General features: G+C 35.3%; 1 protein-coding gene across 5 annotated transcripts; it reads right to left on the bottom strand.

Annotated features, from left to right (window-relative positions):
- Positions 1-176: 176 nt before the first annotated feature.
- On the bottom strand, positions 177-13178 carry LOC131155208 (uncharacterized). Of its 5 annotated transcripts, XM_058108184.1 has the most exons (9): positions 12937-13170; positions 12815-12847; positions 9198-9234; positions 9052-9088; positions 2927-3229; positions 2050-2497; positions 1336-1634; positions 773-1141; positions 177-461 (listed from the first exon to the last, which is right to left on the bottom strand). In XM_058108184.1, the coding sequence occupies exons 5-8, from the start codon at positions 3227-3229 to the stop codon at positions 797-799; spliced, it is 1395 nt and encodes a 464-aa protein (XP_057964167.1). In that variant the 5' UTR covers positions 9052-9088; positions 9198-9234; positions 12815-12847; positions 12937-13170; the 3' UTR covers positions 177-461; positions 773-796. The 5 variants fall into 5 exon arrangements, with proteins under 5 accessions (XP_057964167.1, XP_057964165.1, XP_057964164.1 ...); XM_058108182.1 differs by lacking the exon at positions 9052-9088; XM_058108181.1 differs by lacking the exon at positions 9052-9088 and having other exon boundaries at positions 12815-13178.
- Positions 13179-13200: the final 22 nt, after the last annotated feature.

Raw genomic sequence — 13200 nt, 5'->3', positions numbered from 1 at the left:
AATCATGTGTATCAATTAGAATTAGTCATATCATGCAGCTCCATATCCATAGCGAACCCACACTGATGATTGCAAATCTTACCTGCTAACCACCACCATAGCACCTCAAGTGCCCTGTAGTCTGCCCTTGAAGGCTTTTGGACCACAGAATTAGGAAATAAAACAAAACAATTATGTATCCAGCAAACCAAAAGCTGAAATCAGGGCTTGGCCAAACACTAAAAAAAACAGTATCTCGAGAGATTCTCAACCACAATTCAGCTTTAAGCCTTTAACCAAGTCATTTGTTCACACCCGCATTCGGAAACAAAACAGAACCACCAAACAAAAAGCGGAAGAAACTGTCCTGATATGTGAATACCCCCACCATGCTTCCTTCTCAAATCCAGTAGCATGGCTAACATACTTACCTAAGATTAGAGGCTCCACGTGCATCACCCATGTCCACCAAGATCTGGACCCTGAAATTTTTGGAGCGAAATTTAAACTAATGCCAAATGAGAGAAAACTTGCCATCCTACAAAACCTAAATCAATTTACATTTACCGTGCACGGGTTACTAGCAATAATTGCACGAGCAACAAATTGGAAATGCTGGCAAAGCATTTTAACATTTCCCATCCATGGCCCAATAACCCAGGCCCAACACCGTGCAAAGCATCACAAAAATATGGATTGAAGAGACTAGGGAAATCCAATGCTTTACAAGGGCAGACAAAAAATGTGAAGGGAATAGATTCAGATGCCTTGATCAGAGAATTGAACAACTCACCCCACTCAATTCTGATAAACCGATTCAGTAACGATTGTAAGATTTCCCAAAATCATCTCGCCTTGGCCGCTGGAAATCACTATAAGTGTCATGAGGCCTTGATGAAGGATAATCTTCTATAGCATTTGAATACCTGCCCCTTGGATCCATAGGAAAATTGGCTGCTGCATAGTGAGGGTTTGCCAAAGAACCATCATAGTCAGCAAAATTGGGCTGTTTATAACCACCAAACCCCGAAGTGGGCATTTGTTGGCGAGCACGCTGCCGCCTTTGGGCATCAAGCTGAAGAAACTCTTCCCACTGTTTAGTTTGAGTGCCCCTTAAAATAGTCAATTTCTTCATATAAATTTCTTGCATTTCCCTGACAGCCTTCGATCCATATGAACAGAACAATCAGAACTCAAAAATTAAAAATCCCTCACCAGAGGAAGTGTGTCTTGACACAAAACATCTAAAAGCCCCAACATAAATCCATGTACCAAATTGTTAGAAATCGAAAATTCTTGATCAAAAGTATGGCATTTGGACTCAAAAATAATTTCCAGAGCATGGCATTTCCATACCTCCCGATGCTTGTAATTCTCTTCATCTTCTTCCTTGTCTCGAATTCTTCCAAGTTCCATCACCTCCCTCTTATATTCCAGCTCTAATTCTTCTATTGTCTGGGGAAAGGTGGAGTGTTCAAACTTACGGCCAGATTGGATATCGGATCCTCGTCTCTCAGTATCCCATCCATCAGTTCTGTAGATCCCCATGGTTTCAGTATGATTTTCATACGAATTATAGTCGTTACCCATGTAAGGGCCACGTGCTGGAGACTTTGAACGGCTTGAACGACCTCTGGCTCCATCATTACCATAAGCTTCACCAAAGGAAGAGTTGGTTAAGCACTTGATTCGACACGCTAACAAAGATGGTTGCTTTATTTAGATACACTTTGTTATATTTCACATAGTGAACCCATCTGATGCAAACAAGTCCGGATATGCTTTCAGTAAATAAGTTCGTGTCAGAGATAATCCGATCAATCCAGACCCAACCACGAAAGTTACTTCAGAATCCAAATTCCAACACACAATGCTTGAACAAAAGAACTTACCTCTCGCTGCAAAGAAAATTATAAGCGACAAAGCAACATTATTAACTACTCAAAATCTATACAGTAAATAACTTTTTCAAGAAAGAAGAGGAAGTAGAAGAAAAAGGGACTGCTAAGCTGCAAACATGAGATTACCAGCTTATAAGGACACCAAAAGTATATCCTATGCTGTCCCTACCTTGTGGAGAGCCCCTTGATAATTTATGCAGATCCTCACGAACACGGTCTTCCACAGCTTTCTCATGCCTGCTGGACCTCTGCTGGAACTGTGATGTGTTTTGTGGGCTAGAAAAAGGCCTTAAGGGTTCAGAGCGTCCCAACCGTGAACCAACAGGGCTCCGTTCAGACGACCTAGATCTAGCTGCATGGGAACTAGATGATCCCCTTTTGTTACCTTCTTCCTTGATCACTTTGTGAACAGCATCCACGCCTTTGGCCAAGATTAACCTATCCTTGCCACTCACAATGATAAACTTCTCCTCTATTTTAATTTTACAGCCAATATCTTTTTCAATCTTGTGAATAACCTTCTCGGTAAAAAGGGCTTTCACATGCTTGTCTCTTGCAGGAACTCTTTCAAAGAAATCCTGAGACTTGCGATTTGCTCCAAGAGTAGACGGGCACCCCTATAAATGCACCAAAACAGAAGCAGTGAGTTTCAAAATGTGTAGTTCGGGTGGAAGCCAGGAGTGCTAAATGCTAAGTTAATCTGCCACCATTCCAACACAGCTCAACTTGTGAAAGGCTGACATAATCAAAAGATTTAAATAAGGCATGAAGGATAGGCAGGATAAGAAGTGGCACTTGCTTTTTTGATAGAAGTGGCATCCTTGGTGTATCAACAAAAAATTACAGCCTCCTCTTATCTATATTTACCTAGAAAACATATTCAACCTAACAACAACAAACAAATAAATCCACTGTCACAGTAGAAAAGAACAGCATTATCTGTACATGTACACCTCCTAAGACATGCTATTATGCATGTAAGAAATCTAAATTATTTTACAATGATCCTAACTCAGAAGAATTTGCAAAAGAGAAACCAATAATACCTGAGTAAAGTGGCCTGATTCGCCACATATTTTGCAAATCATTTCCTCTTCTTTTCTTTTTTTCCAATTCCTCTCAGTAGCTTTAGATTTAGCCTCCCAAAATTTAGCCTCTCTGCTAGTGAAATCAGTTGGAACAGCATTTGGATCATGAGGCTCCTCTTCTTCATCTGAACCTGCATGGGATCTTTTATTTGTTTTCACTCTCTCTTGTGAATTTGCAGGTGCAGATCCCAGAGGACCAGTATATTCCTTATAAATTTCACTGAAGTCATCATCGACGTCTAGATCTGACCTACTTGCCATCTAGCAAACATGAAGTCATGAACTAGATTAGACTCCTACATTATAATATGTGTCATATCAATCCCAGAAAAATAAAGCCAATAAACCAAGTCCCAAGAACTGGTGTTGGCTACATGAATCCTCTTCTGCCATTCCACAAAATTATCAACATAAATAGAAATTTAGAAATAAATAGTAGACGTAAGGTTTTGTAGATATTCGGGAAAAAATAAAATAAAATAACAACTGCACTCATCTAAACTCACTTGCCAATACTCGTGATCATAGCACAATTAATCCTTGGAATGCTTAAAAAGATCAATAAGAAATTAAATTCTTCAGTGAAGAAGAGAGAAAAGATACAAGAGTTGGAGGATATGACATCATCCTATAGAAAAAATAAAAGAAAATTGCAGGAGGACAGCCCTCTAGTCCTTTTGCAAGTTAAAATAAAGTAGCTCTGAACAACCTGAAGCTAACATCCAAAGGGAAGCTAGGAAAACATATACTGAATAGGAAAATTGAAGACCTTGTTGTATCCTCGAAAACCCTTGCATTCTTCAAAACCCCAAAACTTTACCACCATTAACAAATCTACTGCTCATGGAGTCAAATACACAGTAACCCGATCTAGCCACCAGCATGTAGAAAAAGATGGCTAATTTATCTTTTTGACTCTAAAAAAAACCCGTGCAAAAATATGGAGCCATTAAGCCTCTTCAACCAAAATATAGAGGTTTTAGGATAAGTAGAAATAAAACAGAATATATTAAATGTAATTTTAGTAATGACAGGAGGAATATTAGAGACAAAGTTAAACTTGATGATGAAGAAATAAATAACACTTGTAGATTTCAATACCTTGGATCTATTATGCAAGTTGAAGGAGAAATTGAAGATGATGTAATGCATAGAGTTAAAACAGGTTGGGTAAAATGGAGAAGTGTTTCAAGTGTGCTAGGTGATCGTAGAATACCCTTAAAATTGAAAGGGAAGTTTTATAGGGACGGCTATAAGACCAGCTATGTTATATGGATCGGAATGTTAGGCAACGAAGAAACATAATATCCAAAAAGTAAAAGTTGCCGAGATGAGAATACTTAGATGGATGAGTGGTATAACATTGAAAGATAAATTAAGGAATGAACATATTCATGGTAAGTTAGGTGTAGCTCCTATAGAAGATAAGATAAGGGACGGACGACTCAGATGGTATGGACACTTGCAACATAGGTCACATAGTGCACCTATGAGGAAGAGTGACTTAGTTACTATGGGGAGTAGTAGAAGGGGTAGGGGTAAACCTAAAATAACTTGAGAGGAGATAGTGAGTAAGGATTTAATATCCTTGAATCTATCAAAAGAAATGGTCCATGATCGCATAAATTGGCGAAAAAGAATTCATGTAGCCGACCCCACTTAGTGGGACTAAGGCTTGGTTTTGTTGTTGTTGTTGTTTAAGCCTCTTCAACCCCAATTAGCCATCAGTATTAATCCTATTTAGAGTCAAAGTCCTAGTAGATGCCTAGATCTTATAATGAGCATTTGCCTTCCAAATTACATTTCCAAATTCAGAAACTTGAACTAAAATGATTTACAACTATCCAAACCAAATATGTGAATCACATCTCAAGGGACAAATAAATCTAAAATTCTAAAGAAATTAGTTAGCTCGTCAACCTCTCTTTCATTGAGATTACCCCAAAAATAGGGGGAGGGGGAACAAGAAAAAGAAGTTCCCTCCATTTAATTAAAGTGGGATATGTCATGCACCGAAGAAAGCTAGGGGCTAGTTTGGTATAGTTGTTTTCTATTTTTGTTCCTCCATGGTGAAAGAACAAATTATAAAAATGTGTTTGTTTATGTTGCCAATTTTCTACTTCTGTTACCGGTTTTCAACTATTTGCCAAAAAACTGAAAATCAGATTTTATGGTTTTCAGTTATTTTGGCAAGTTGTTGCTAGAAATTTTAATACCCAAAATTAGTTTTTTGGACTAAATTATTTATTTTATACACTAATAAATTATAATCAAAATTAAATGATCATAAGAATTTAAATATAATTAAAATAAAAATATACATAAATTTCAAAAAATAATAAAAAAAGTCAATTACAAAATACTTTTACTATTTTTCATTTGTCATGTCCAATAAAATTTATTTTGTAAAGTAAATTTTTAAAGTAGAACAATTAAGAAAAATAATTAAAATAAATTTTATTTTTATTATAATAATTTTTTAAATGTATATTATTTGTAATTTTATTATTTTAATCATATTTTTACAATATTATTTTATTTAAAGATGAAAATGAGCATTTTCTAATTAAGTTTTTAATTTGTATTAGTTTTATAAATGTTAACCAAACATGTTGCTGGTTTCTAGTTTTTAGTTTTTGTTTCTAGTTTTTGGTTTTCGTATTTGATTTTCGATTCTCTAATTTTTGACAAAGATACCAAATAGCCCCTAAAAAGGCAAGCCATCATGGCTTCCAAAGAAGTCTTGCACACTCAAAAACTTCTCAAAACCAAAATAATGAATTTGAAAAAAGAATAAAACAAAAGGAAAAGGATAAGGATAAGGAAAAGATAAAAGATAAACGAGAAATCAAAGAAACAAACTATCAAGGACTTGCATTAGAACCTTTATCACTACCCAAACATCCTTCCAAGCATAGTTGTTTTAGAATCGTATGAGTCTTGATTCAAACTGTAGAATTTTTATTGAGAAAAGCCTAAATCGGTTCAAATTATGTGGGAGAATCTCATAAGGCTGTAAATTGAAGTGACTCATACAATTGACCTGGTTGCTACTCCAACAACAGTCCAAGCATAGTTGTTAGAATCCTATGATTTTCAATTTGATCTGTAGAATTTGTGTTGAGAAAGGCAAAAATCGGATCAAATTGCATAGGGGAATCTCATAAGGCTGTGAATTGAGGTGAATCATACAATTGACCTGGAGAGTCAATGAATCAAATCATATCAAAAGATTTAGATGGACTCCTCTAAAACCCAACTTAAAACCTTTCAACTTTGTTATTGAAAAATGACTTCTATTTGCTATTTACAAGAGCCTAGTCCTCCAAAAAAGAAGACAGAAGCATGTTGGCTTTCATTTGCACCTTTCATTTCTGCCATGGGATAAGGTTAGAAGAAAATCAGAGTTGTAGAAGGAAACTAGCCTTGACAAGAAAGCCAAAGTTGACTAGGTGGGTGGATGAGTTTTTATTTGGCACATTGCCTTCTCCACACTCAAGTTCTAAAGGTCTGATTTTTATTAATTTTTATATTATAATAATTTTTTGTTATGTTTTTAATCTACTTTTCTTCTTGTTTGAGTTGTAGAGAAGCCTAAGAATTAAAAGTGACTATTCTTGTTTTATAAATCCCATCAAGCTCAATTTTTATTGTTTTTAATTGATTCATTTCCTTAAAAACCACAAAGTTACATTTTCCATTATTTTTTCCTTGATTCCTCTCATTTAAAAAAAAAAAGAGCCAGCAGATGTATTTTTTATTGTAAAACATGTAAATGTACAGCATAAAGTTTAATTTTTCAGAATTTTTCACTAGTCCTTATCTTATTCTTTTCATATATCTTGAACTATTAGACTCAGTGCTTTAGCTTTGAAAGACATTGCACGAGTTCTAGTTCCATAAAAACTAGCTTATCTTGATACTTGATTGAGTTGGAATGGTTAGATCATGGTATATCTTGCTTATATGGTTAGTTTTCCCATTCATATCAATCTATGTTTGAGTTAAATAGATCATGGTAGGATATATAGACCTAAAAACTTGCTTCAAAGTCGAGCAAGATTCCAATTATCAACATGGTTGATCCATAGTTGTTGCAGTTAAAATTTATTTTACTATTTTACTACTGTACATTTATGCAAATCATTGGGAACTGGTTTTTCAAATTTGTATTGAAGCTTACGGTTCAATTCTCGATTCATGAAATTGGGATTGCAATCATGATTCATATTTGTTGAAGTTTCAATTTATTTTACTAATTTACTACTTGTACATTTATACAAGTCATTTGGAATTGGTTTTTCAAATTTTGTATCAAAGCTTACGATTCGATTCTTGATTCATGAAATTGGGATCTCAATTCACCATCCAAATCTTGATTTGAAAACAATGCCTCAAAGTACAATGAATGCTAATTTTTAATTACCTTGTGCCATAAGGAGTATTAGGGAAACCTCCACAACCACTTCCCCCTTAGAGAGATATAGACGTCAAGTTTCCAAGTCCTAAACCCCATTATGATTAGGCCTCCTGATCACATCCCAACTAACAAGGCAATACTTCTTCTTCCATATCATAGAATAAAAAATTTCTAATAAGCACCTCCAATCTAGAGATATTCCTATAATGTCAAGTTTTCAAATCCTAAACCCCATTATTATTAGGCCTCCTGATCACATCCCAACTAACAAGACAATACTTCTTACCGTCATCCATATCATATAATAAAAAATCTCTAATAAGCATCGCCAATCTCCTAGCAACACTAATTGGGACTCTAAAAGGAAACAAAAATCATTCAAAAAGATGAGCACTAGTAAGAATAATGCGACCTACTAAGGATAGCCCACTTCCAACCCTCTAGTCTCCTCCCCATTCTCTCAATCAAGCATCATCTATCTAAAAAAAATTCGATAGAAGTACTTAGAACAAGCATGCTAGGTCCAAAAAAAATTCCAACTATAAGCAGCGGTTGCAAATTTTCAATAACAAACAGTTTCTAAAGCTCCTAACATAATTGTAAACTCTATACTATTTGAAAATAATAGAAGTTTTAAGACCTAAAATGGACACAAAAGAAACATATAAGAAATCAAGCGAATGAATTATGAAATATATGGGAAGAATATTCTCTTTCAGATGCTTAACAAACTATAATAAAATCAGAACTCACTGTCGAGCAATGTAGCCAGTTAAAGATTCCAACTAATTGTTGCATTTCACCAATAATTTTTCACTTTTAGACCCTTTGTCCTGTTTTAGGAATCACTAAGACAGGCTACTTAAGCTTCGCTCTAAGATAACTCAATAACAAGCTTGCTTCAAAGCACTAAAACAAGTAAATGACAAGCTTGCTTGGAATCACTAAAACAGAATCTGTTCAAATTAATACCAGCTTGGAGCTCATTAGCTCTTCAAGCCAAGCCCCAGCAACCTAAATCATAGCATTTCTCAATGTATTCATTTACAATATCATAAACAAAATAACTGGACAAGTGGCCAGTAAATACAATTGACAGCCCTTTTCAATGTTATTGTGCCACGACTACATTTGTATTTTCTAACAAAGTTACTAAACTAGTGTTTGGGAGTATGGATTTTGGGGGACGAATTTGGATTTTCTTGGGTTTGGAAGAAACTCAATACAATTTTGTATTACATTTTCTCCAAATCCACTCATGTCCAAATACAAACCCCAAAATTCATACTCCCAAGTGCAGGGTAAAAGTGGTCAAACTAAATCAATAATTTCAACTAACCATAACGTAGCGCAGTAGTCTCAGTCTTCGTCCAATATTAGACAGAGAAACTACAGTTATGCACAATAAATGAACTAAATCTGAATTTTTTTAACATAAATCAGCAGTAAGGAGGAAAGGATGTCATTAACGAAAGGAGATTAAAATCAGGCAATCAGTATCAAAATATTTTTCAAAACTATCATCGAAGTAACTTCTACCAATAATTGGGCCTTGTTTGGTTACCGAAAAAATGCAGAGACAACAAAGAAACCACAACACACAATCTTGAATAACTATTAACATCCGATTCAAAGAACAACAACTACTAATGCTAAAGTAAACCTGACATAGCCTTGCTTGGCAGCATAAAAGCAAACAACTACAGCAAAAAAAAGGGTAAATAAAGATAAGGCCAAAAAAAAAATAACAATGACAAAATGAAATCACTGAAACATTGTAACAATATGAATATATCTTATCAACATTACCATCGGATGAGGTAGTGAGGAGAAAGAGAAAAGGTACCTATAAGAATGAAGAGCAAGCGGCGATAAGAGATGCGAGTCTGATTTAAATACATACTTTCTACAAAAATGAACAAATAAGAAAATTGTTCATTTTTTGCAGAAAGTCTGATTGTTGGAAATCTGTTTTTAAATTTCATAAGTAATTATAAAAGTTTATATAAAGATTATAAGGAAATATGGAGTTAAGACTTTCCAAAGCAATGTAAGTAGCATCTTTTAAAATTAAATTTGAAATTTAACGATATAAGCACAAATTTCAACCTTAAATTTAAGAATAATTTTAGTATAATAATAAAGAGATACAATAGTTCTTCACTTTACTTGAATGCATGATCATGACTCATTGGACACCATCTCGACAACACTATTGGAAAGAAAATACAGATACACTTTTTACCTTTTATACTTGGCCATTAATATTAGTGAAGATAGAGCTATTAGAAAATCACGAAGATGCTCATGAAGGCATCACATGAGAAAGAGGGATTAAGAAGTGGAAAAGGGATAAATACTCCGAGAAAGATACAGTAACCCACTGTAAGCATCTGGTATCAGGACAGCCGGCCCAGTCAGCATCAACATAACAGACCAAACTAGGAGATTAGCAAGGGAAAAAAATGAACACCATAGCCAAGAGCCCCCTTAAGATAATCATTATCTTTTTCTTTTGACCTATATCGAATTAAGTATCAAAAGTTTTTTTCTAGAACTATGTTCTAGTTATCTTATTTGTTCATTTTTGCAGGAAGTCTTGATCCAAAGATGCATGTGCACGATTTAAAAACTCCATAAAGACATCTTAAATACAATTTTCTTGCCCTCACTACTTCCAAAGTATCCAAGTCATCATGTGTGGGCTCTTTAGTAATATACTTCTCATGCCACCACACAGCTACTATGGACAAATGAAAGCATAATATGTTGTTATAACCTTCCATCTCTTGGCTCTTCTTTCATTCTCTTCACTATATAAGTGTACATTCTCAATTCCAATTAAATATATTCTTCTGTTAAAAAAAAAAAAAGTAACTTCAAATTACTAAATTGTAATCCCAAATTTTGCACAATCATGCTTGCAGACCATTTGCCACAGCACTAACTGTTAAGTAAAGGAGGTAAAATTTGACGCACAACTTTCAAGGACCTTGCAAACTTAAGATATCATCTTATAATGAAGCTTATTAAATAGTCCATGTAGTACAATTAACTTATATACATATAACATTGCAATAATTGATTATTTTTTGCTTTATTGTAAAAATGTATGCATATTTATTTGTATAAGCTATAACAAAAAATGCTCCCAGCCCTCCACATCACAGCAGTTTCTCCATGAGCCTGTAACCAAATTGAAAATCTAAGGTAACTAAGCCATGTGTTCTCAAACTTAAAAGGATAGGAGCCCCATTAGAGACCACCCTCGGAAAGAACTTTAATAAAATCTAGAAAAAACATCCTCCCACTGATTTGTGAATAAAATCTAACAATGCAAATTGCAATAGACCAACCACCTGCCAGCTGCTACGAATCAACTCCAACCCACCCCCAATCCTTTTCAATCAAAACCCTCATACTAGAAACCTGGTGGAGTATGAAATGCTCAAGTTTCCACCAACTTTGCCAGCTGCAGCAGCAGTTTACACTGCTCAGGGCAGTCTTTATAGGTCTAAGAAGTGGTCTAGAATGATTGAGTGGCATACTAACTACTCTGAATACCAGCTCCTGTGAGCTGTTCCGGCATTTTCTCTTTCTCCATTTTCATTTTCATGACAAACAATGTCACTGGACTACACCCATCTCTGAAATGGGTGTGCTGTTTCTTTATATTTGTACATACATAAAGGGAATGCTAAAGCATGATAATTACTCTACATCAGAAGGCTGGACTAGGGAAATTCAATGCAGTACACAGGAAGTACAGTATGTGTGAGTATGAGGGTGTAGCAAAATATGAACTAGCCAAGTTCCTCTTGGATCATGAACGCTGACCAGAATGTCAAGAACATGCTGAGTGATCAGTTTCACCGTTTTGTGGTTTCGTTTGTTTTTGTTATGTGTATGTGTACGTAATTTCACAACAAACTTAATATATGTACCTAGCCTCTTCTTATTATGTTTTAAAAAAATAAAAACAAAAATAATCTGATTTTACAGATTTCAATTTAGGCATGACAGGTCTTCTGGTGCACAATACCTTGCAGCAAATGCTGTAATTGTTGATCCCGCACAGGACACTGCTTTAATTGACTTTTAAAATATACAGATGTAGATGGTGGAAGCTGATTAGATGTGGCTACAATAAATTAGGAGTTGGAAGGTAGTTTCAGTTGAATGTCATGTTGGATCCCCGGCAGAAAGGCTCATTAGTATTTTTTGGATTGGTGCTATTTTTTGTTTACGAGGTAGATGCAAATATAAATTTTTTTTTGGGAGATAATAGCTGTTGTAAGATCCCTTGGTGATGCTCAAATTCTCCTTTTTCTTTTCCCTTTCCCCTTTTGGAAGGGGCTGGGTTGATGGTTGTAGGGCTACACATGTATCATGTATATGGGTGGAAACTTCATATAGAATTCCACCTACTCTTTACCTCTCTCTTGCCAGAAAGTAGAATTGCAGTTAAAAAGCATGGCTCAAAAGGGATGATTAGGGTCAAAGATCCAATTCTTACCATATCTCTCTTTTTTTTCTTTTTGCTGAGATAATGCAAAAATAAATTCACACAAAAAAAAAATTGCTTATATATGCACACAAATGAACGTACAAATATCTAACAGAAGCATGGCAGTATTAATGAAGGCATGTGATAGATAGGAGTGATCCGAGTGACTAAGAAATGAAGGCTAAGAGACAAAAGAGGAGGCATGCTTGCGCAAAGGATCTGACTCGGAGCCTTCAAGGTATTGAAGAGGTACAATTTCTCACATTACTTCAACAGAATCGTGCTCAGTATTCTAACTTTGGACCATGCCTGTTAGATGGTGATTAGGTGTGCAATACAGTAGAATCATGGCTTTGAACTAAAATAGATTATTTATCTTGATTTCTTGAAGGCTTCTAACCCAACAACTCTATAATAAAATTCATGTGTCTGATCCAGAAATTAGTAGATCAAATTTAGATATAAGTTAAATATAATCCATGACAAATTGACAACAAATCTGACTTATATTACAATAAATTGGAAGGTGCTTGTTCTGTTGGAAATCTTGATTGATAAATAGAAATCATAGTATGTTGTTTTGAAATTTGATGAAAATATGTGGAAATGGAAATTGATACAAAATACGGTTGATTTGATGAATATTTTGTTAGAGATCAGTGTATCAAAATACAGCTTGAACAAGAAAAGAAGTTGCAACCTCAAATCAGTGCCCTAGGATTATATCAGAGCACGCACATACACTAAACAACCACCAGAACTTAGCACTATTTTCTCAGTTACTGAACTCACCCACGTAGATTAGAAGAATTCAGAGATTGAAATTAGGGCTCAAATTTCAACCAAAACAAACAAGAAGTGCGAGAGAGAGAGAGAGAGAGATGAATATCAGAGAGATGGGGAGGGGTTCGTTCCATACCTAGTGAGTGAAGACACAAAATTTGGAGGATTTCTGCATAAAGAAAGACAGCAAGAGAGAGCTTAGAAGAAGAAGAAGAAGGAGAAGAAGAAGAAGAAGAGAGTTGAGGAAGTCATCTTCACATGCTGCTGCACAGGTCAAGCACGAGAAAGAGGTCGAGGAAGTCGTTTCACATGCTGCGACACAGGTCCAGGGCGAGGAAGAGGGTAAGGGGTCGGGGAGAAAAGCTGTCGAGGGTGAGGTTTGGGAGTCGGCAGATCTGGCTCTTCAGAAGGGAAGAAATCCATCTGGATTTCTAAAAGCCAGCCTTGGGTTGGATTTATTTTTATGGCTTTTGGGCCCAACGGATTTTCGCTTCTAGGGCTCCAAATCCAAATCCAAACCTT

The sequence above is a fragment of the Malania oleifera genome, chromosome 5 (assembly GCF_029873635.1).
Source record: "Malania oleifera isolate guangnan ecotype guangnan chromosome 5, ASM2987363v1, whole genome shotgun sequence".
In the NCBI taxonomy this organism is placed as follows: domain Eukaryota; kingdom Viridiplantae; phylum Streptophyta; class Magnoliopsida; order Santalales; family Ximeniaceae; genus Malania; species Malania oleifera.
This window is presented reverse-complemented; position numbering and strand designations above follow the sequence as displayed.